Source organism: Convolutriloba macropyga, chromosome 14 (genome assembly GCF_964194025.1).
Source record: "Convolutriloba macropyga chromosome 14, txConMacr16.3, whole genome shotgun sequence".
Lineage (NCBI taxonomy): Eukaryota > Metazoa > Xenacoelomorpha > Acoela > Convolutidae > Convolutriloba > Convolutriloba macropyga.
The window spans coordinates 47856193-47877216 of record NC_134481.1 but is presented as its reverse complement, the minus strand read 5'-3'; the positions used below and the strand labels follow the sequence as shown (position 1 = coordinate 47877216).

Genomic DNA, 21024 nt, shown 5'->3' with positions numbered 1-21024 from the left:
TTCGCTTGTGTGTGCATATGAGTAGGTAAACAATTTTTGAAACATCGGCTTGATAGGTCTCGAGGTCAAACATGACTTATCTCTTCCTTGATTTACTTCGTGGTTATCTTAGGTTAGCTCTTCTGAATTTGATCAGATTTTGTATCTTCTTTTTAAACTTATAGTTGAGTGCAGAGATTATCTTCTGATATTCTGCACTCTTTTATATGGCCAAATTGAGAAATTGAATTTTAAACTAGTTTAAATAGAGACTACTTGTTGCTTACAGTTACTCGTTACAGTACCAGATTGAGATTCAGTTTGAAAATGGGATAGATGTTGCATTTTGGATATCAATTTTGTTTTTGTTGGTAGAAGTAGATAGGTGTTCAACTGATAAATTGTTTTCTTTTGCTACTTGTGGAATTGTATTAATAGTGATTTCATGTCTGAAGATCATTCCAGTGAAATAAAGAAATTAGATCTCGCGTGTTTGATCCCTTTTTATATGAATGTGTGACCTTTTTTTAAGAATGTATCAAAATTAGATAAGAATCTATGAACTAATTTTTTCAAGGCAGTCTCTATCTACTCAATTCGTAGACTGTAGACACGAGGTTGTGGGCCAACGGGGTCAGAACATTCATGAGCAGTCGCAAATTAGCGAGTCTTTTTGTTGTATAAGGACTCAATGTGTATGCGTTTTTGTTGGCATGGTTCTTGCTCGATTAGCTGGATGTCTTCTCGGTAGGATCTTAGAACGTGACAACTCCTCTTGCGACAGATTTTTAGAGTCTTTCAAGATAGATGTTCATATTTCTTTACCACTTTTTTTGACACGATCAAAGATGTGTAAATTTGATTTTTTTTTTCACTTGCAAATATTTCATGATGCAAAACTTAGCGCTGTATTTTTTTCTATTTGGCTTTATTATCCAGGTATTTCTGGCCCAGAAAGTCCAAATTATTCTTTCCATTTCTTTTGAAGATTTTTTAGGTTCAAAACAACATGCATAACCGTAAATAAAACTGTTCGCGTATCAATACCAGTGTTTGTAAGTACACAATAACATGTTAACAAATTGATATTTAATTTGAATGTCTTGCGTGTGGTTTTTCGAGGCAATTCAGCAAAATATGGGGGTGAAATCTAATTTGATCACGTTCATTTAGAGGTTTTTTTAACTTATACATAAATTTGGTCGGTACATTTTGCTCTTTGAACTAATTTATCATCACCAAATTTCATTCATATCGATTTCTTTATCACTTACTCGAGAGAAAAAAGTTAAAGATACGCACCCACACACTTAAGCTACTATTTCGATGACCAATATATCCATTAAAAATATCCTTGAAGACTATAACAACTTTTCCTCAAAGCTATTTATCACACTTTATCCCCCCCCCAATATCAGAGCGCATTATACTCGCAATGAACAACGTAGAAATCAGGCTAAATATGCACTGATTGAGAACATTATTAGAAAATTGGAGTAAAGAAATGGGTGGACTTTAAAAACACACAAGACTGTGAGTGTGTTTAGATAATGGTTTAAATTTTAGTAGGAGAGTTAGGAAAAGAGAGGAAAAGAGACTTGAGAGATAGACCCTGCTGATGGCGCCAGGCAATGCACGCTCTAGTGAATTATTCCCTCTTAGCCATTGCCACACTTAATTAGCCAAGGTGGCTTTCTAAATTGATGTTAATGCATCCATAAGGACCTGTTAAGACTCGATTAAGTAAACTACTTCCATTGGGAGAGAGGGAGAGGGCGACTGATCGGGTGAGGGGGGGGGGGGGGGTATGGGGGTATCATCTGACATGGAGAGGGAGAGGGGGGCTTAAAGGGGTCTAAGGTCGAAAGGGGTGTAAAGTCCGAATTTAGGATTGAGCCGCTGAAGTTTTCTCAATAGCTTGTTTCAAATTCTGCAATTTTTTTCTATCTATTTTGGTGAAAAAAAACTTCATTTAAGCATGATTTTTTTCATTTCTCGTTATGCTTTAAATGTTTCGGGATTTAAATTTTAGTAGAAACTTTCATGGTAAATATTTTCCAAAAGATGGATTCTAATTTGGGGGGTGTATCCCGCTTTCAGGTATCGAGAATGGTGAAATATTACGGAAGCATTTTTAATTTTTCCATTGGTAAAATAGATAAGTATTGATTTGTTTGGTTACAGAGCAAAGATAGAATGAAGAATCAATAATTTCTAATTTTCGGTTCATGACAGCTATTGTGATTTTACAACAATCATTAGACTTGTAAGTTAAATACATAAGAGCCACTCAAAATTTGAGAAAAAAATCAAATAATTCTTTTACTTGTAGTCTAATAAATAAATATGCTTTCTAGCTGTACTGTTCACAGCCGCATTTCAGCCAATCAGCGTCGAGTATTAGCTAATACGCAAAATATTACATAATCTCTTCGCTAACAAGAAAATACAAGAATTACATTTTACAATTTGCACAAGAAATACAAAACAACATTGAAAGATCATCTTGAGAAAAATCGTCTTCATATTTTTAATAAATCGCTTTTACAAAAACTGAAAACACCGTTTGGATTTTAACAATTAATTTTGAAAATTAGGGCACTTGTTGGAAATTAATTGTGTTATTCCGTTCATAATTTAGCAATTCCAGATTTTAGTACGACATTTTAATTCCGTTTAATCTAATTTTTACAATAAAACAATTATTCACTTAGTTGTTAATGCAAAACATTTACTTGTTCCTGAAGCCACCATTTAAGCCCTGTTTATGAATATTTGGTAGTTATCCCTAAGTAGTAATAATTTGCGCAGCTGAAAAGGTAAATTATTTGATATTTCCAATTGCGATATTCGCAAATTTCATCAATATTTGTTCGAAACATTTAAATGTCATTAATTATAACCAGCCGTGGAAAATTATAAATCAAGCTTTTGTCTTTGTTTTAGAAACCTTGACAAAATTGACGGAAATATCTGTTCGAAATAGACGAAGAAATGGCGGTTCCTACAGTTCATAATTACAATTGAAATTCGTTCAAACGCAAATTTTGACTTGAAAAAAGTACAATTTCTACCTATTTCGTGGCACTTTGTTCAGAATCTGCTGAGATTAGTGAAAAGGAAAAAGTCTCAAATTTGGAACATACCAAAAATCAATTTCAAGATGAACAGCGTTTTCGGAACAATTTCGCAATCCGGAACCAATAACGTTGAGAGAAAAAGCCCCTTCAGATCACGTGACCAAATTGCCCTGGTGACTACTTTTCTGTGTCTGTTGCTGCTTTCGGGGGTGGGTGAGAGCGAGGGTGCCTCATCCAACGACATGACCTTCATTCAAGAACCGGAGGATGTGTGGGTTGTGAAAAATGAACCCGTAGAGATATTCTGCATTGCCAAAGACGTGATCAAAGTTGTCTTCTACTGTGACGGGAGTCCTGTGTCTAAGAAGTCGCAGAAAACGACAACCGATGACGTCACTAAAGAGACGAAGAGTTTCATCAGTGAGTTTTTCTTTCAAGTTTCTATTCTTATATCTCAATTGCTATTCAACTTTGGTTGATAAACCCCCCCCCCCCCCCCCCCCCCAATAAACTATGCATTAATACAAAGTTACTGGCATTTCATAGCAAATCCTTATAACACGTCACGTGCCTATGGGGCAGGGTGTGTGTGTGTGTGTGGGGGGGGGGGGGGGGTGCAAACAAAGTGCGCCTATCAAGCTGGGGTTTCACAAACAGAAATTCATCGTTCAAGCTTTCGGTCTTCCGTGATTTTGATTCTTAGAGGAACACAGATTATCAATATTTTCTAACTCAAATTATCAACAAACAGAAGTCCAGAAAATGTATCATGATATTGGAATGATTAAGTTTAGCATTCAAGAGAAATGGGTGATTCGACTCTGGTAACAATTTAATTTTGAAAACCTTTGCTCAGTTGTTTATGACTAACAATTTACTTTTTCTCTATTTAAGCATTTTTTAGCTATGAGTTAAGCTTGAATTTGAGTCCCGTACCTGTTTTTGCTTGGCAGTTAAAACATTTCTTAAAATTCAAAAAACGCAATGTTCAATAATCAAAATTTGCCACTTTTTCGAAGACCGGATAGGGAAAATACTGTCGTAATCCGGCAAGAGGAAACGGTTTTTTGAAGCAAAATGTTTAAGCTAACCTTGGGGAACACCATGAACTGTGTGGAACACCACCAACTGTTTCCCTTTGTTTTGAGGCCGGTTGCTTGATTAGTCAAAATAATTTTTACACTTTGGTGCTATTTTATTACAATGCAATCGTAAGTGAAATAGTTTTTAAGTAATGCTTATTCAATTTTTCTTTATCCGCAAATATTTTGGTCTGTAAATTGTTGGACTTGTTCTCAGAATTGAGAAATTTAAACTCAGGTTTCAAAGTTTAGTTTAGAGTTGAACATTTTTACTTTTCATCCTTTGAACTTCTTCTCAACAGTATTCCTTTTCTTCAGTTGATTCGTACTCTTTGTTTGTTTTCTTCAGCTGTTTTTTTTTCTAGAATAATAACCTTCATCAGTTCACGAAGGTATCATGTTTTTCTAATTAGTCGCGCCTTTCACTCGCTAATTAACGCCGCTAATTACCACCAAATCTTTGTCTTTGCCAAAATGTCTCTTTCATCAGGCCATACTAATCACTCTCGGACGATAATCGGTGTAATAACACCATCCACTTATCAATTACCCGATCCGTTAATTATTTACTAATTAGTCTCGGAGCTATTAGTAATTACTTCATTTATAACCACTTGACCTCATTAATTTTCAATTTTTGCAGCTTTTCTGTTACTTTTGGCGTTTTTACTGGCAAAATCATGAGTTAATTACTACAAATCACCATAAATCATAATCTTTGCTTTTGTTTCACTTCTTTGAAATGATTGCTTTTCCGCCCTGTCTGTTCACGAAGCTGAATTAATGATTGTAGTGGTATGAATAGTAGTGAAACTACTAATAGTAACAATAGTAGTAGTAAAAGTGGAGAAATCTGCGATGTAGAGTCTAGATGTCTAGGAGGAACAGCAGAACAGTCTGAAAAATGCGCGTTTGATGGATATTAAATTAAACATTGTTTATTTTTTAATGAGCCTTCCCTCATTTCTCTTGTCGCATTCTGCACCGATTAGCCGAACATACGCTACGTAACAAATTACTTAGTATAATAATACTATAACATACACCCCATATAAGTATGTATATGTTAGTGGTTATAGTATGTCCGAAGAATGAAAAAATTATTTCGTTATTGTAGTTTTTCTGAAAACTGTTCGCTCAAGCTTGTGGCCTGTATTTATGGATCAATGTGTATGTATAAGAGTGAGCGATAGAGAGAGAGAGAGAGAGCGATAGTTGATTTGCTGTTTTGTGTTTATGTTTGCGATCCGCAGAGTATAGTTTTGTTGTTGTTGTTTTTGGTGGTAGTGGTAGTGGTGGTTTTGTTGTGTTAGGATGTCTTTTTTACTAACAGCAATTCCCTTCTATTCCCAGCCTGTTAGGAGCCGTAGGCGTTACGGTTTGATTTGACGGACATAATCGTATAAGCATGTCTTTAAAATACAGCTATACTACTCAAGTGGTTTTTTTTCTTCTAACTGATTTATTTTCATTTTTCCTCCTATTATTTTCCTCTCTCATTCTCAATATATGCAATAATTTTTCAATAAACAGCAAAATCCCCCCTACTGTGTTTTAAACAATTGAGCACTGCCTTTTTCGACTAGAGAACTCAAAAACTCTCTCGCTTTCATTTTCAGCAGCAGCGATGTTTGCGTGTGTTTGTGTCCGCAAGACTTGTTTGTTTGCGTGTTTGTGCGTGTGGCGCGGCGGTTGCGTTTTATTGAACGATCATACCGAAAGAGCGATTGTAAAAATCGAGGCGGAAAGCACAATAAAACGTGTTTTTCCCGGCCAAAACGTCTTTATGATGCGACAATACAAAAAAGCTTTTGTATCCTCGTTCCCGTTAAACTGGCGTCTTACCGTCTCAAGAAGTCATAGAACATTGTAAATGACTTTTACATTTTTTCTTCTCTTTTGTTCTTAAGTCTCCGCCAAGACCACTACCACTTCTAAGCCCATACGCTCAGTAGCTGCCCGAAACCCCCACAAACCCCTCCCCTAAATCGCCCCACAAAACCAAGTAATCTCATTTTCGAAATCCCGTCTTAGCCCGACTTTGCCAACAAAAACATCTCTGAAGCCGATAAAGGTGTTCGTTCACGTTCAATAAGAAACAGAGATTTTTCTAATCTTTGATGCAAAACAAACAAATTCTGCTCAAAATTTTAAAGTCCTGATGTGATTTCGGTGTTTCAATTTTAATACGTCTAAAAAGAGCTTTTAGGCGATTTAGACGTTAACGTTTTATTCTGAAAATTCAAATTTCCATGAAAGAATGATAAAGGTTTAATTTCAAGTCGTATTCACAAAATGTAGGCTATGTTAACAGCCTTTTGTTGCTCATTTGACCTATTTTTTAAATAGTCTAGACAACAATGAGACCTCCCCTTTCACGGGTAAAACTGACCCGACGTCAGGAATTGATTGATGAACCCTTTTGGTGTTTGAGGGCAAACTAACCAGCACAATTTTCACCCTCGCATGATCTCGATTCAATTTGGGCTGAACCGTTTTCTAAACAAAAGATCGGGTTTGTTCTGCAAATCTTCACTAATTATGAAATTTGTTCACCCCAGTTTTTTATAGGTCAGCGCAGAGGTTTTGATTGAGTTCAAAATTTCGTTCCGAAGTTCAATTTTCCGCTCTTTGATTCGAGTTAATAGTTAACTTATAAATAGTTCAAATAACGCAAATTTTACACTTTTTTAGAAAATTTTTTTGAGAACCGCTTGAGATGCATAAAAAACTTCAATTTTAGTAGAAAGTTGGAAAAATTAGAAAAAAATTATAGATTTTGACCGGAGAAAGGAATTACTATACTAAGTAGAGCTAACTAACTAGTTAATAAACTGTGGAAATGACACATAACTTTGACATCAGGTGGAAATGCTATTTTACACTGGTGAAAAATAATAATGTAATGATTGGCTAAATTAGTGATTGATTGAAATCGACTTGCTTGATTGGCAGTTGATGAAATCTATCAAAAAACGTGAAAAAAGGGGGAATAAATTGAGGAAAATCCGTCGCTTAAAAGCTTTGAAAATTGAGAAAATATTTATTGCATGTTAAATATGGAGGGGGTTTGAAATTAGAATTTCATATATATGATAAACTTGTTTGATGTGAAATGCTGCTTATTTTTTATCCTGGATTTGTTTTGGTTATTATGAATGTAAAGTTGAGATAAAACGCAGATAATTACACCCAGCACGAGGGAGGCAGTGGGGGGAGGGGGGTTAACTGAACTGTTTTTGAGTCTATATTCCCCAATCAATCATGAATAAATGAGTCATTGACGCTGCGTGAAATCATGGAAAGTTCCCCCTAGCACCCGTTCACACGAGCATACACACGATGCTATAAAAGAGGTATTACAACACAGGGTGTGTGTGGAGTATTTTTGGGTCAAATTGGGTTATTAGATTATGTCCAAACAAAAGACATCAAGTGTCAGTAACAATTGGTCATAGCTATGCTGTTCATTCTTGTCTAGCTAGTAATGCCCCCAAACTATGGAATAATTGCCGCGCTTCGATTGTTAAATCTGTTTTTTTTTGTTATTTTTGGGACTGGCTTTGAAAGATGTCTCGCTGAGTTTATGTGATAAAAATGGGAACAAAGTAATTTATCACTTAATGACTTGCTCAGATTATTGGGAAAAATTAGGGAAAAAATGAGGTAACGTTGACTCACCGAAAAAAGTATCTTAGAATTTTTACTAAATCCAAATTATAAGTCAGGTCTGAGCAATCTCAAAAAAAAAAAACGAATCGAAAATTGAAAAATTTTAAATGCAGAAGATTTTGCGAGTTTATTAACAATGTAAAAATTTTTTGCAAGTCTTTTTTGAGAAATGTGTTAGGAAGGGGAGGGGAGGGGAGGGGTAAATTTGGGCAAAATGTTGCAACTATTCATTGTGTTGTTTTGTTTTGTTTTCAGCCCTGACACGTGAAGAGTTAGTGGCCCCTGATGGTGAACTACTAATGAAGGAGTGTTACTGTTCAGTCTATGCAGGAGTCACAAATGAGAAGAGATCCAGGGTCGCCACCATACGCATTGCCAGTAAGTTCGCCCGCTTCCTTTCACGCGATTCCCTTACCCCCCCCCCCCCCCCACTCCATGTTTTAACATCATATATTGTCAACTGTATATCGTTTCACTCCAAAACCCTACGAATCTTGAATTAATTTTGAGTAATAATCTCTAAACTCTCTTTTACCCGCAGCCGACGTATACCCCATTTTAAGCATTAATTGTAACAATTATATAAGGAATTATAATTGTGGTGAAATGATAGAGGGGTGAAGTAATCGGGGCTAAATGATAGAGGGTGGAGCTATTACGGGATGATTAATATGAAATGGAAGAGTTCCATAAACTTAAGTTCTTCACAAAAAAGTTACCACATAAGGGGCGGGACAGAACATAACCCGCCGTTGACCTTGACCTTAATCGTTGGTGCCTTGACGTCTGAAGTTTGCCACTGGTACAATATTATGAATGAGCAATTAAACGCCTTCAACTACACACTGTCACTTATACAGTTTTCCAAAATGGGGGCCATTGGCGTTGTGATTATTCACCAATTTAACCGGGTCATGAAAACGAAACAGCCTGTATTAAACACACGTTTTCTAGGAGCGGCAAAGTACTGTATCTAAATGTATGACACCATTGGCGAAAAGTTTCACAACTATTAGACTATGTTACTAAAAACGCAACCTTGTTCAACTTTTAAACGCAAAAATTGGTCAATGTGAACGAAAATAAACAACTAAACTGAACATAAATTACCAAATGTTAAAATGCACTGAAAAATAGTGCAAGTTCCGGTTCTGCCCCCCCCCCCCAAAAAAAAATATATATTTCAGTACGCTTTTATGTAAACAAACTATTATGTATTTCTGCGCCAATAATGGTTAGCGTCACAACCTATGCAAAAAAGTTTCATTAACAAAAATTAATGTTTTGTACCGATTGTTTACCGATAAATGCACAAAAAAGTCATTAATGATTCTTTGAGCTTTGTTTTGTCTAGGCATATTTTTAAAACTATAAAGTATATATTGCTTTTTTAAAACTTTGTTCTGGGTCACCCATAATTGTGATAAGCTCTGGTGAACAAATCAGAACTATGCATGTCACCTAAACAACGATTTCTCCCACCTATATACCTCTTAAAAGACAATTTTTCAATTATGGTCTCATTTTTGTACAATTTGTACATCAATTCTCCTTTCTTGTAACTTGTACAAGTTTTTGCTCTTAGGCACTGTTGACATAATTCAAGCGCTCTCTTCGCCAATAAAAGTGTACTTTCTATGACTCCCTTTCGATAGTATCTGTTCAATTTGACTTGACACAAGTTGAAAAGCAGTTTGTTTAGTTTCACTCGCAGCTTTTGTTTTCTTTTTCGCCCCGCCTTTCGAAACTCCGCCTTGAGGTGACAAGTTAGTACCGTCGGTTAGAAGTTATCATTATCATAACTACTACTGGTATTGTTAGTTATTACAAAAGTAAAACATAAGTTCTGAAACATCAAGTTGTATGATGAACATACTAAACACCGTTTTGTAACAATTTAAAATCTTGTGTTAAAGAGAGTGTTTGTATGTATTAAACTATGGCCATAGTCAAAGTTAATGAAAAAACTTTATGCTAAAAAGATGTTCACGCACAAAATACGAATACTGTTATGATAAATGTATGCTTTAAAAATATGCATCATCTTTCTTGCTAAAATTACTTACTCGACAACGTGTAACTTGCCATTTAAATAAATACTTGAACTACGTTTATAGTAGTTGTCATATTTTCTGAAAAAATCTCTTGCTGTTAAAAAATCTCGCGTTCAAACTAATGAATTATATTCTACAAGACTAAAACTACGCTCCAATTATAAAGCGCAAAAACATTTTCTTCACTTTTTGTCATCTTTTTTATTGTAAAAAAGTTTTCAGTTTTTACAAAAAGCATGTGTAACTAGAAATTATTTTTCTCGATTTTTTCACCTATAATTTTTCTTGTATAAAATGTAATTTTTCTGCTTTTACCTATAATTTTGTTTGTAGAAAATGTATTTTTGTAAATATAAAACTAAAAGTTGAACTACGTGTTTGATTATTATGTAATTACATTACAATTGAACATAACTTCGCCGGCCTATATTTTGTTCATAATGTTTACAATTCTGGTTAAGCTTCGCTGCTTTTTGCTTTGTAGATTGTGTTCTTTGGCCAGTTATTAAAGCTCAAAATAAAAATCAGTATTAGAAAGATGCGCTTTTATATTTTCTACATTTTTCGTCTTTTCTTGTTTTCTTCGACTAACTGCAGAGCTAGCGATGAAAAATTTGGTGTAGTTTGAGTTATGAGTTTGCGTTTTATTTATAATTGGAATTTTTCTGTTGCTGCTTTTCAAACTCAAAAAGTACTTTTTTGTGACAATTAATTTGTCGTTGTGCGGCCAACATGTGTTTTAATTGTATTACTCTTGTAATTACATGTGTAATTGCAAATATAATTGCTCTTTTTAATTTTCTTATTGATAAAACCACATGCTCTACTGGTGCGCGCAGTGAAACGTCGGTAGCTCACCAAGAAAAAGTAAAAAGCGATTCGAAAAATTAAATTGATGGTCTTTTTCTTCCGGCGTTTTGCGGTCGTGTGCCAAAATTGCTGTTTCTTCAACTATGCCAGCACCTAAGGCCAAGTTTTAATCAATTTATGAAACCATCTTTTTTGGCATTTATGACTCCGATGTACGCATATATCTTACATCTTTTGTAATAAAAGTATAAAATGTTAATAAAAGTATAAAGTATAAAAAAGATTTTCATAGCATGTTACTTTTTGTAAGTTATGGTATAGTCCGAACCAAATTCATGTTTTACAGTTGTTTAAATATATGTATGTGAATGGTTTTTGTTGTTATTGAGACAGATACTATTAAACTTTTGGAAAACATGAAAAGTTGCTTGTTGGTATCGCTTGAGCGACAATTAAAGAGATTTAAGAGTTGTTTTTAATTAGTTAAATCTTGTTTTCAACCAAAGAGCCCCTTTGAAAGAATACCTGAGGGCGATTCCCTCCGGTTATAAGTTGGTTATAAACCAATTACCTTGTTGTTCAGCTAATTATGTCGTGCGTAATCAGTAATTGCTCTCCTGTTTATAACTTGTAATGACTAGATATATGCTGCTCATCAATTTAACCACCTGAAAACGAAGTCGTAAAATTAGTAATAAAAATATCGCTTTTTAACATCCCGAGAACAAAAAATCTCTATTAATTTATAATGAGTTTTGTTCTATGTCCACAAAAAAAATGGGGAAAATGGAACGAGTTAAAAATTTCAGTTTTTAAATAATGCTTGATATGTTTAACTCTTTTCGGGGTACATTTTCGGCCATGAGTTGAGTCTGTATAAAACGATCTTGACAATGTCAATAGTTGAAATATCATTTAAATTTCTATTTTTTTGTGGGCTAATTGAAAAAAATTTAAAAAAAAATTACAAGACGTCCATTTCAACAAAAACGGAGAATCGTCAAATAATATTATTTGGTGTAATTTGTCGGCAAAATGTTGAATTTCCAATTGCTGAGTTCATTTATAACAATTTTAATGATTGACTTTTGATTACAGGTCTTAAAAAAGAATTCCTCTCCGACCCAATATCCAAACGCGTCGAGGTGGGCAAACCAGTAGAACTCCAATGCCGACCCCCAGAGGGCGAACCTCTGCCAGAAGTGTACTGGCTAAAAGACGGGATCCCTCTCAACCAGAAGGTGTCCTCTTCATCCGGATCCAGGTTCTTGATTGGAGAGCAATATCCCACTTTGATGATAACAGAGGCGACTTTTGCAGATACTGGGGAGTACATTTGTGTGGCTAAAAATGTGTTCACGCAACGTGAATCGTATCCTGCGAAGTTGGACGTTTTTGGTAAGTTCTCCATTTATGAAGATTATCAGTTTATAGAAATACAGGTTACATGAGAATTTACCCAAAGCCAAAATACCCAATTTTTGTCCTTTGATATTTTTGTCGAATATTCTGATTACAAATTAGCAGTTGGTTTTTCAGGCTGGTTTTATCATACTTTGGTGAATAATTTGATCCCTTTTCGGTGGGGTAATTTGCAATATTGGGTATTTTGGCATTGGGTATTTTATCCTGACAACACAAATACAAAATTTTACTATGGCTTATATCTACAGAGAAATTTACATTTACTTAACTGCTATTCTTAGTTTATACTTTTTTGCTATGTGTGCAAAAAGAACCTTGCAGTTTGTAAATCATGCTTAGTTCATTCATCATTCTTGTCCTTCTAAATTAATTGGTTAGCATCAAAAATGCCGATTATCATGTACAAATTTATCTCAAATTTGAAAAATTAATAAAACGTTACGTCATTTTTCGCAATCTGCACAAAAAGCGGAAATTAGGGAACAAGATTTTCGTGACTTTTAACCCTTTAAGTCACCTTTTCACCTGTTTTATATTTTTTTCCCTCATAAATTGATATTCGAAACAATAAAACTACCTTGAGACATTTTTACAATCCCTAAAAGTTACTTCACACCTGTAATTTGACACATTAGGGGGTGACTTTTATCTTCACATATCCATATTTGAATAAATAAAAAGATCACCTTGAAAATGGCTCACTTAAAATTAAGTGATGTTAAGTCAACGTCCCGAATGCAATAAAGAGATTTGTTGTCTAAAAACATTTCTAAACATTATCAAAATGTCAGTGACCCGAATTTTATCTTGTTCTAAATTGAGTAAATAATGACCAGCTCTTGAAATTGAATTTTAACAAGACATTTTTTCGATTTGCGAGTGCTTGTTAGTTGAAAAGAACAATTTATTTTTATTTCCCAAATGCATCACTCTTCTAAAAATCAACAATGGATTTTCCTGTTTTTATTGGTTTTCTTCTTGTTTATAAAAGCTAGTTGGAGGGATAACATATTTATAGTATCGCGTTAAATTTTTGTGTAAATAGTTGAATTTATTGTCTGTTTAGGAGCGTTCTTTTCTGCTTTTTATAACAGCCTTTTCAATGCGTTTTGTGTAGTTTGGATATTGAAGTATGGGAATGGTTGGTTGGGGAGGAGGGGAGGGGGGGGGTTCGGGGGTTGGGAAATGATGCGTTACAGAATGATAGTTGTCAGATATCTAAGGATAAGGAACGATTCCAAAATGAAAAGTTGACATTCAAGTTGACGTTTATATGGCAAATATCCCTTAATACTGATAACTAATACTATCACTGCTCAAAAATACTTCAATCTCAAACCTAAGCTAACTATGTTTTTTGCTTCACGTTTTCTTCATGATTTTTTAAATGATGTTTTAAACATTCACATTTTTCTTCGAATGATCACAAACAAAAACAATATGTTCCATTTTTTTGTCGACTCTAAGCTACTATCTTGATTCAGTAATAATGAATCTTAGCGTTCTTAGCACCCCCGAGGGTTAAGGGGTGGTGGTGGCGCTGGTGGTGATTGGGGAGGGGGGGGGGGGTGTCGAGTCCCAAGGCTTGTCTGTTTGAATAAGGGTGGACTCGTGAAATAGCTCAGCAATATACCCCTTTCGGACAAATTCTTCTAGCCATAATCAAAAATGTCACTTTGAAAAATGGGATTGCGCCTAGATATGTTCAGATTCTATTATCGATTGATTCATCAATTTTGATAAGCCCGTTGTGCGAATTAAACTCATAAATGTTTAGCTTATTTCTTCAGTTCTGCTTTTAAATTTGGAAGAGATAAGATTGAAACTGAGCTGGGCTTGTCCTCGTAAATAAAACTGGGCTCTACTGTGTGACTTATTCCCAAAGCATTAAAGGCAAGCCCGAGGCTACCCATAAACTCTTGAAAGTAAATAGGATACAGTTAATTACAAACGAAACCAGTTAATAAAAGCGACAATAATTGTCTCAGGTTACTAAGGCTAATGTGGCGTTTTGATCTCTGATACTTTTCCATAAGAACTTGAAATTACAGATTTTTAGCAAAAGATAGGAATGATTTATTACGGGAAGAAACTTTGCAAAATGCCCTTGCATAAAAGAATTCAAGTCTTGATTAACTTTTCCCTACCCATGAATTCGAAATTTTCATCTTGAGAACTTTGATCAGATTTCGTGAAAATTTAAACCCGTGTATACTTAAATATGAGAAAACTTAAACATTCCTATATGGTCCTTTTTTAAGACCAGACCACTAATAACCAGCTAACGAAATTAATAAAAAATACGCAGAAATTCAGCATAAAATTTATCAAATTTACATAGTTCGAGCAATTATGGGGTGCATAAGATTTGCAGATTAAATTCTTTTAAATTACGTTGAAATTTTAATTCTAATGTCTGATTCTAATCACAGGTCGGAATTAAGTACTGAATAAATTTCCTCTAGTGGTCAAAGTTTTGACAATCCGTTGAAATCCAGCTTAGATCAGGTTTGAATCGCTGTGATCAGGCTGCGATCTCAGCATATCACAATGAACAAGATACTTTTCATACCCCGTTCACACTTAACGTCTGAAACCTTACCAACCTCTGAGACCGGTACCTGCAACTTAACAAAATACCAGTTCTAGATTAGATTGAAAGTTGCAACTTGGTTAGAAAGCTGTATACGTGCGTACCACTAAGTGACCGGACAATAGATCGAAAGGACAACAGGTCGAAAACAGAAAAACTGGGACAGCATTTCCAAAATTAAACTTTATTCTTATTTACTATATAATTGAGCTATATATTGCAAGCTTTAATACCGTAGTAGCGCAATTGGCCATGAATGGCGGGCCATGGCCATGCCTTAGTGGCCCATGGGACTTGATATGAATCAAAATCGATCATATTATCCGCACACATTAGCATTTGTCAATGAAAATTTGAAGTTTTAATTTTCAATAGATTGTCCCAATTTTTGCATTCGATCAATGGTCCTTTCGATCTATGGTCCTAGCCCCGTATTACTAGTGTGTATGTTGTAGAATGTTTGAATACGAAGGTTACGTTAATTACAGAGCAGGTATATTTATGTAAAAAGTCACAGCATAAATGTCATAAAGTTGGTAACTATCATGCTGCTTACGTAAATGTGGCAAATTTCGAATTAACAAAACAGGACAGCACAAATCAACTATTACCAAAAAGAACTAGTATAACTTAAAGAAGCCAATACTTTATTTATACTTTTATTCTCTTATTCCGTCTAAATGTAACAACTATATTCCCATGTTCTAGTAAATCTAAACGCTGTCTGAGAATCGAAGGAAAAGTCTACTCCTAGGATCATAAATTGGAAACAAACCTGCGGTCCGGTTAATTAATTTTTACTAATTTAATCTGATATATTATGAGTTTGTAGTTAAGTCTGTGCTGGTTTAAAACAACCTTAAAGTCTGGTCGCAACTTAGGTTGCTGGATTGTTCTGGTCATTCTTTTCATGTGTATAATGAAACAGAAATTAGTCCTCTATTTTTTAATTATGACCATTTATTCGAAAATTTAAAAATGAAAATGTGAGAAAATTCTGAGGTTAAATTTGGTGATCTTAAGCGTAAAAATTTCTTAAGCTAAATCAAACTGAAGTTTTCGACAAAACTTTAAATGTGTTTGACCTCGCAAATTTTGAAACGCTGAAATCATCAAATTGACAAAAACTATTATTCGAAAAAAGAAACAGAAAAAGTGACTTCTGAGAAAAATTTGCATTCAAAAATATTAAAAGCTTACTGTCCAGAGTGGGATTCGAACCCGGACCCTGTGTTTCAGAAAACGGCGGCTGGTCATCTTGGTCTAAATGGAGTGAATGCAGCAGTGAGTGTGGAAAAGGAACCCTGACGAGAACTAGATCCTGTACGAACCCAATTCCCGTCAATGGGTCACCATGTGTGGGCAAATCGAACGAGACCGCGGATTGTACGATTGTCTGCCAGGGTTGGTTAAAACTCCATTCAAACATTTTCAACTGTTAGCAAGCATTAAATCTCAACTAAAAACTACATTAAGTTTTTTAAATTTCAGAAGATACAATCATTAAGCTACAAAAATTAAACGGTTTGAGTGAATTATTGCAAATTATACGCAATTTTTGTAATTTGGTTCATGAAGATTGCATTTTTGAGAACTTGTCAAATTGCGATTAAAATGTTGACTCTTGCCGAGTTATCAAAAATTAATTAATTTTGGCGTAACTAGATGTCAAATTTTTAACTCCAGATGGTAGTTTGGTATCATTCTTATTTATCATTAAACTACCAATCAAGAATTTTTTTTAAAAAAAAACGCAAAAATGTATCAAAAAATTAAAATTTATCATCATTTGTGACATAGTAGCCAGTATGAAGCGAGAAAATCTTGTATAGATCTATCACTAACTCATGCCGGTGTAATTGTGGGACTAACTAACTAAACATCAAGGAAGAAAGAATTTGTGGGAGTCTCAAAAGGGGCTTTGTGTTTGATGTCCTGGGGTCATAAACCACCACAAGAACAAGTTTCCTCTGAATAATTTATCAAGGGACTCCAAAAACTGCAGCTGTCTAAAATATTTCTTCCCATCACAGACCAACAGTCGCGTTCTCTCATAAAAGACAGCCGCCCTGCATGATTTGTTCAGCCTACCTTTAAAGCAATTTTTCTGTTGATTTGTAAATTTATGCTTTTTAGTTGACGTTTATCAAGAAATCAAACGTTATTAGAAAGACGTCAGCCATTTTACCAATTTCAAACATTTCGATCCCAATAAACAGAAACGCTATAATCTGTCAATTCTAATAAACTTCAAATCATGAACAAAATTGTCTTCACCTTTTTTAAACTTTTGGAAAAATAAAAATTTTTGCTCAGAGAAATCATAGAATTTTGCGAAATTTTATTAGATTTAATACAGTTTGTTGCATTTTTGGGTATTTCAATTTTTTGGTTAAAATGGCAAAACCAGTGCGTAATGTATGTAGATTTTAGTTAGGATTTTAGAGTTTAAGAGGATATTTTCAGGAACAAAGCGGGGATTGTTTTAATCTAAAAATGGAAGCTCTTGCATCTGATATTTGTATAGACGCACAGGTTATATGCTGCGCTCTTTTTCACTTTTCTACGTTCTGTGTTGGCGTAATAGATTTAGAATTAAGAGGATATAAATTGCGATTTAAGCAAATCTTTTTTGTCTTAGATCAAAATGCAGGCGCCTTATAGTCTAGAGAGCTATTTATCCTTTTCATACTTTATGACATACTCTCGTTTCCCCTTCCAAATTTACCCCCCTCCCCCACTCCACGCCTTTCCATATCTGCTGGCTCGAATGAAAAACCGAAATCTCATTTTTGTATTATTTGTTTTGTTTTGCTCTGGTGGAAAAGCGTAGTATAACAGCAGCAGTCGTGCATGTGTGCCAATGTAGTCTAAATTATAGTCGCGAGGAATAACACACGTTTTCCTTGGTTTTACAAGCAAACTTAGCAGGTGAACATTTTTAAAAATTCAATTGAACAAAAAATCTTTTCATACGCGCAGTTGTAAAAGGCACTTGGATGTTGTTGTTATTGACCGAGATTTCAAATTTGTTTTCTTTTCTTTTCCCCCACAAACAAAGTGAACAGAACCAAAATAAACACAATTTTTTCTCCCCCTATTTTTTCAGCCAGCTATATCTCTCCCTCCTTCTGTCTCTCTTTCTCGCTTGATATAGGCCTGGTTTTGAATTGTTTCAGCTGAACAAAAGAAAGTAAAAAAGTACAACTAATTAAAGATTGAAGCTCTTGAAATTTAATGTGAAATGAAAAAAAAAACGTAGGAAAATTTATTTGCAAATTTGGAAACAATTTCATCATTCACTGCTGAATGATTTTCAGGTCTTTGACTTTTTAGGATTTTGGATCTCAAAATTGAAACTTTAGATCTTGATCTTTGAAGCGTTTTTAAGTTGATTATAGAAATTTTGAGGCTAATAGTGTTTATTCCGCTGCATTTAACGGAGCTTAACCAGTTAGATAAGACACCCTTTATAATAACATGACTGTTAAATGTAAACTTGTAACAAGAATCAACTTGTCTTCAAACGGCAGTCAATTTCAAAGTTGGAGGATTAAGTTAATTAAAGAAGGCTTTTCAAAACCGTTTAATTTCCATACCCCGCTGTTTCGATTATTAATAAAGCCTGACTAACTTGTCATTTTACAAATTTAACCCAACAACCCCCGACCTCACCATTTTCCCCTCAGGGTAACACTGCCCGCTGATTTCCAATATCACGACTCCAGAAACAAACCCTACTTATCTTCCATTTGTGCTCAGAAACTCATAAAGACGTTCAGATTAGGTTCTAAGATCAATATTATTTTGGAGCCAACTTGTAGATAAAAATCGTTCAAATTATGCGCTCCGTTTTATTATAGGCGAACTAATAAAGAGATAAAGCATGCTTCCTAACCGCTTATCTTAGCACAGCTTTTCTAAGTTTGTCTCGAAGATTTATAAAGCTGAGGTTTTAAATTTAGTTGAAGTAAAAAGTAACATAATGGTTTGTATTTTGTTTCAATATTAATTTTTTCGACACATTTCAAATAAAAATTATGAGTTATATTTTCTCCAGGCGAGACGGGATGTTTATCTAGCAGGATTCTTGATTTTTAAAAAATGGTTCTATTTATGATCTTTTAAGAAAATCGAATAGGTTTTTTTTTATAAAATAGGGCTTCGCCTTGAAAACGGAGGTTAACAATAATTTGTGAGCATTTCATTTGCAATATTGTATCTTTAAATATGTGCTTTATTTTTAATTGTCAGTAAATTCTAGTAAAAATGTATCCAAGCTGTTGCCTCCCCTTTACGCCGAGATGAAAAGAAAAATACCGGAATAAATGTATTGCAATTGCTTGTGACATTTGCAGCTCAAAATGCTCACATTCATTCATTAAAAACAATTTTGTCACTCTCGAAAAAAAACGCGACAAAGTCTTTGAAGTCCCATTATAAACCTAGAAATCTTAGAATATATTTAAAACAGACTTCATTCTGTTATTGTTAAAATGATTCACTGATACGAAATTTGACTGGAAAAAAAGGATAGGTTATAAATAGTTTTTTTTGGGACTTAATAAATTAAATTTTTGCTGTGAATCATAATTATAAGATTTGGTTCTATGAAAATTAGAAAAGAAAATGCAATTTAAAAAATCTAAGAACAGGTTAGTTTGATCTTTTTAGTGAGTCATTTATGAAGACATTTAGTTGTAAAAAACAGATCAATTTTTATTGATGCGAAAAAGATGGAATTGGGGAGCAATTACAAGTTGTGGCGCTGTTTTAGTGCCAGTTCTAAATCATTAATAGCATCGGCTTCTTATCATAAAAGGACAGCAAGCGATTACAATCAAAAGACAGTATTGGGGCGATTTATTGAATTTCCCAATTATTTCACGCACAGTGCATAGCCCTATTCCCCGGGGGGACTTTGGGGGGATAATCGGTGTATCTTTTAGTTAGATGCTTTTTAAATGAAATTGTGCTATAACAAGCAGCATTTTATAATAGACCATCTAAACACGTGTAAGGGGTATCAGGTTATGATGCATGTTAGCCTTAGGGTACTAAGTGTTACCGAGTAACAGAAAAGTGGGTAAAAATCAATACAGCTTGGGCTTCTTTTTAATCAACGATTAATCCCTTCGCCTAAATCTCTTCAAAGACGATTTTCTTGATGCAATCCTCAGTTCCTCTTTTTTATTACTTCAAAAGTTAAAGTTTTCCACTTTTTAATACTTATTTTTAGCTTTTAAAAGTACATTAGACTATGAACTAAAGTTTAAACAAGATCCAGCATTGGATATGTTCTTTAAGTCAATGTTTATCTAATAAACGACTCAAGTTATTTAACTCTTAGTTTAACAGATGTACAAATAATTTTCTAATTTCACAGTATTTGTTTTGTTTAAGTTTTTTGTTTGAGATATTTTTCAACCGTTAAAAGGCCAATTTCATATCTTGTGAAATTACGAGTCAATTTTTAACTTAAGGTTTTTCGCTTTATTAGATATAAGATATCGGCTTAAGCGTAAAATTACAAAATTTCAAACTTTATTAAAAGTCAACATACAAATGTACTGAAAGTTCAAAATGCGGGAAAAAAACCTCGTTTTAAAAAAAAAATTTTTTTTTGACGTAATTGCAAATCCATTAAGGTATTGCTTTTCCTATTTTGGGGAAATAACTGCGTATAATCATAGGGATAAAAAGGCTGTTTTGGGTATCATTTTCCATGATTAATCACCACTTTTAGCCCTAATTAGAATACAGGTATCTCTTCACAGATTAAACTGAGAGAAGGGCTTTGTATGGGGGGGGGGGGGGGGGGGGGGGTTGGTTAGGTTAAGGGTTTAAGTGAGAGCAAATGTACGAAAATGTACGCAAGAAGAGGGGCTAGAATTACGTACTTGTTTATGGATTATTCACGTGGAAAACGAGGACAATATGCAAAAAATGACACTTGTGAAATGGAAAATGAACTCAAAGTGTTAGATTTTTTACAAAATTTGCGTAATTTGAAATATAATATCACTCATATCATTTTCTTTGATATAAGATCTGTATTAGTCATCATATTATAAAAAATGTCAAAATAGTCGTTTAAGCTACCACAAAATATAGCTGGAAAATAGGAACGAAGTTCACTTTTTTTTGTCTGATCGCCGTTTGATGTTCTGAATTGTTAAAATTTCAGGAGACAAAGATTTTTTTGTATTTGTTTTTCAGTCCTCATTAGCTAATGACATCCTATTTTTTCCTTCAAAAAACTGATCTTTTATTTTGCTAACAAAAATTGCATCCTATTAAACATCTTACGTCAATAAAAAGTCATTATT

At 34.1% G+C, this 21024-nt stretch overlaps 2 protein-coding genes across 6 annotated transcripts in view; both read left to right on the top strand.

Annotated features, from left to right (window-relative positions):
* LOC142352794 (translocon-associated protein subunit delta-like) overlaps nucleotides 1-21024 on the top strand; it is a 576117-nt gene that overhangs the window by 437874 nt on the left and 117219 nt on the right. The gene's annotated exons all lie outside the window — the stretch shown is intronic.
* LOC142352819 (netrin receptor UNC5B-like) overlaps nucleotides 1-21024 on the top strand; it is a 100847-nt gene that overhangs the window by 66631 nt on the left and 13192 nt on the right. For 3 of the 4 annotated variants that reach the window (XM_075404957.1, XM_075404959.1, XM_075404958.1), the window contains exons 2-5: nucleotides 2926-3479; nucleotides 8069-8191; nucleotides 11776-12075; nucleotides 15935-16099. In XM_075404957.1, the coding sequence (XP_075261072.1) occupies nucleotides 3143-3479; nucleotides 8069-8191; nucleotides 11776-12075; nucleotides 15935-16099 (925 nt within the window). In that variant the 5' untranslated portion in view covers nucleotides 2926-3142. Of the gene's footprint in view, nucleotides 1-2398; nucleotides 2799-2925; nucleotides 3480-8068; nucleotides 8192-11775; nucleotides 12076-15934; nucleotides 16100-21024 lie in introns of those variants that run through there. The other variant, XM_075404956.1, reaches the window with a different exon arrangement.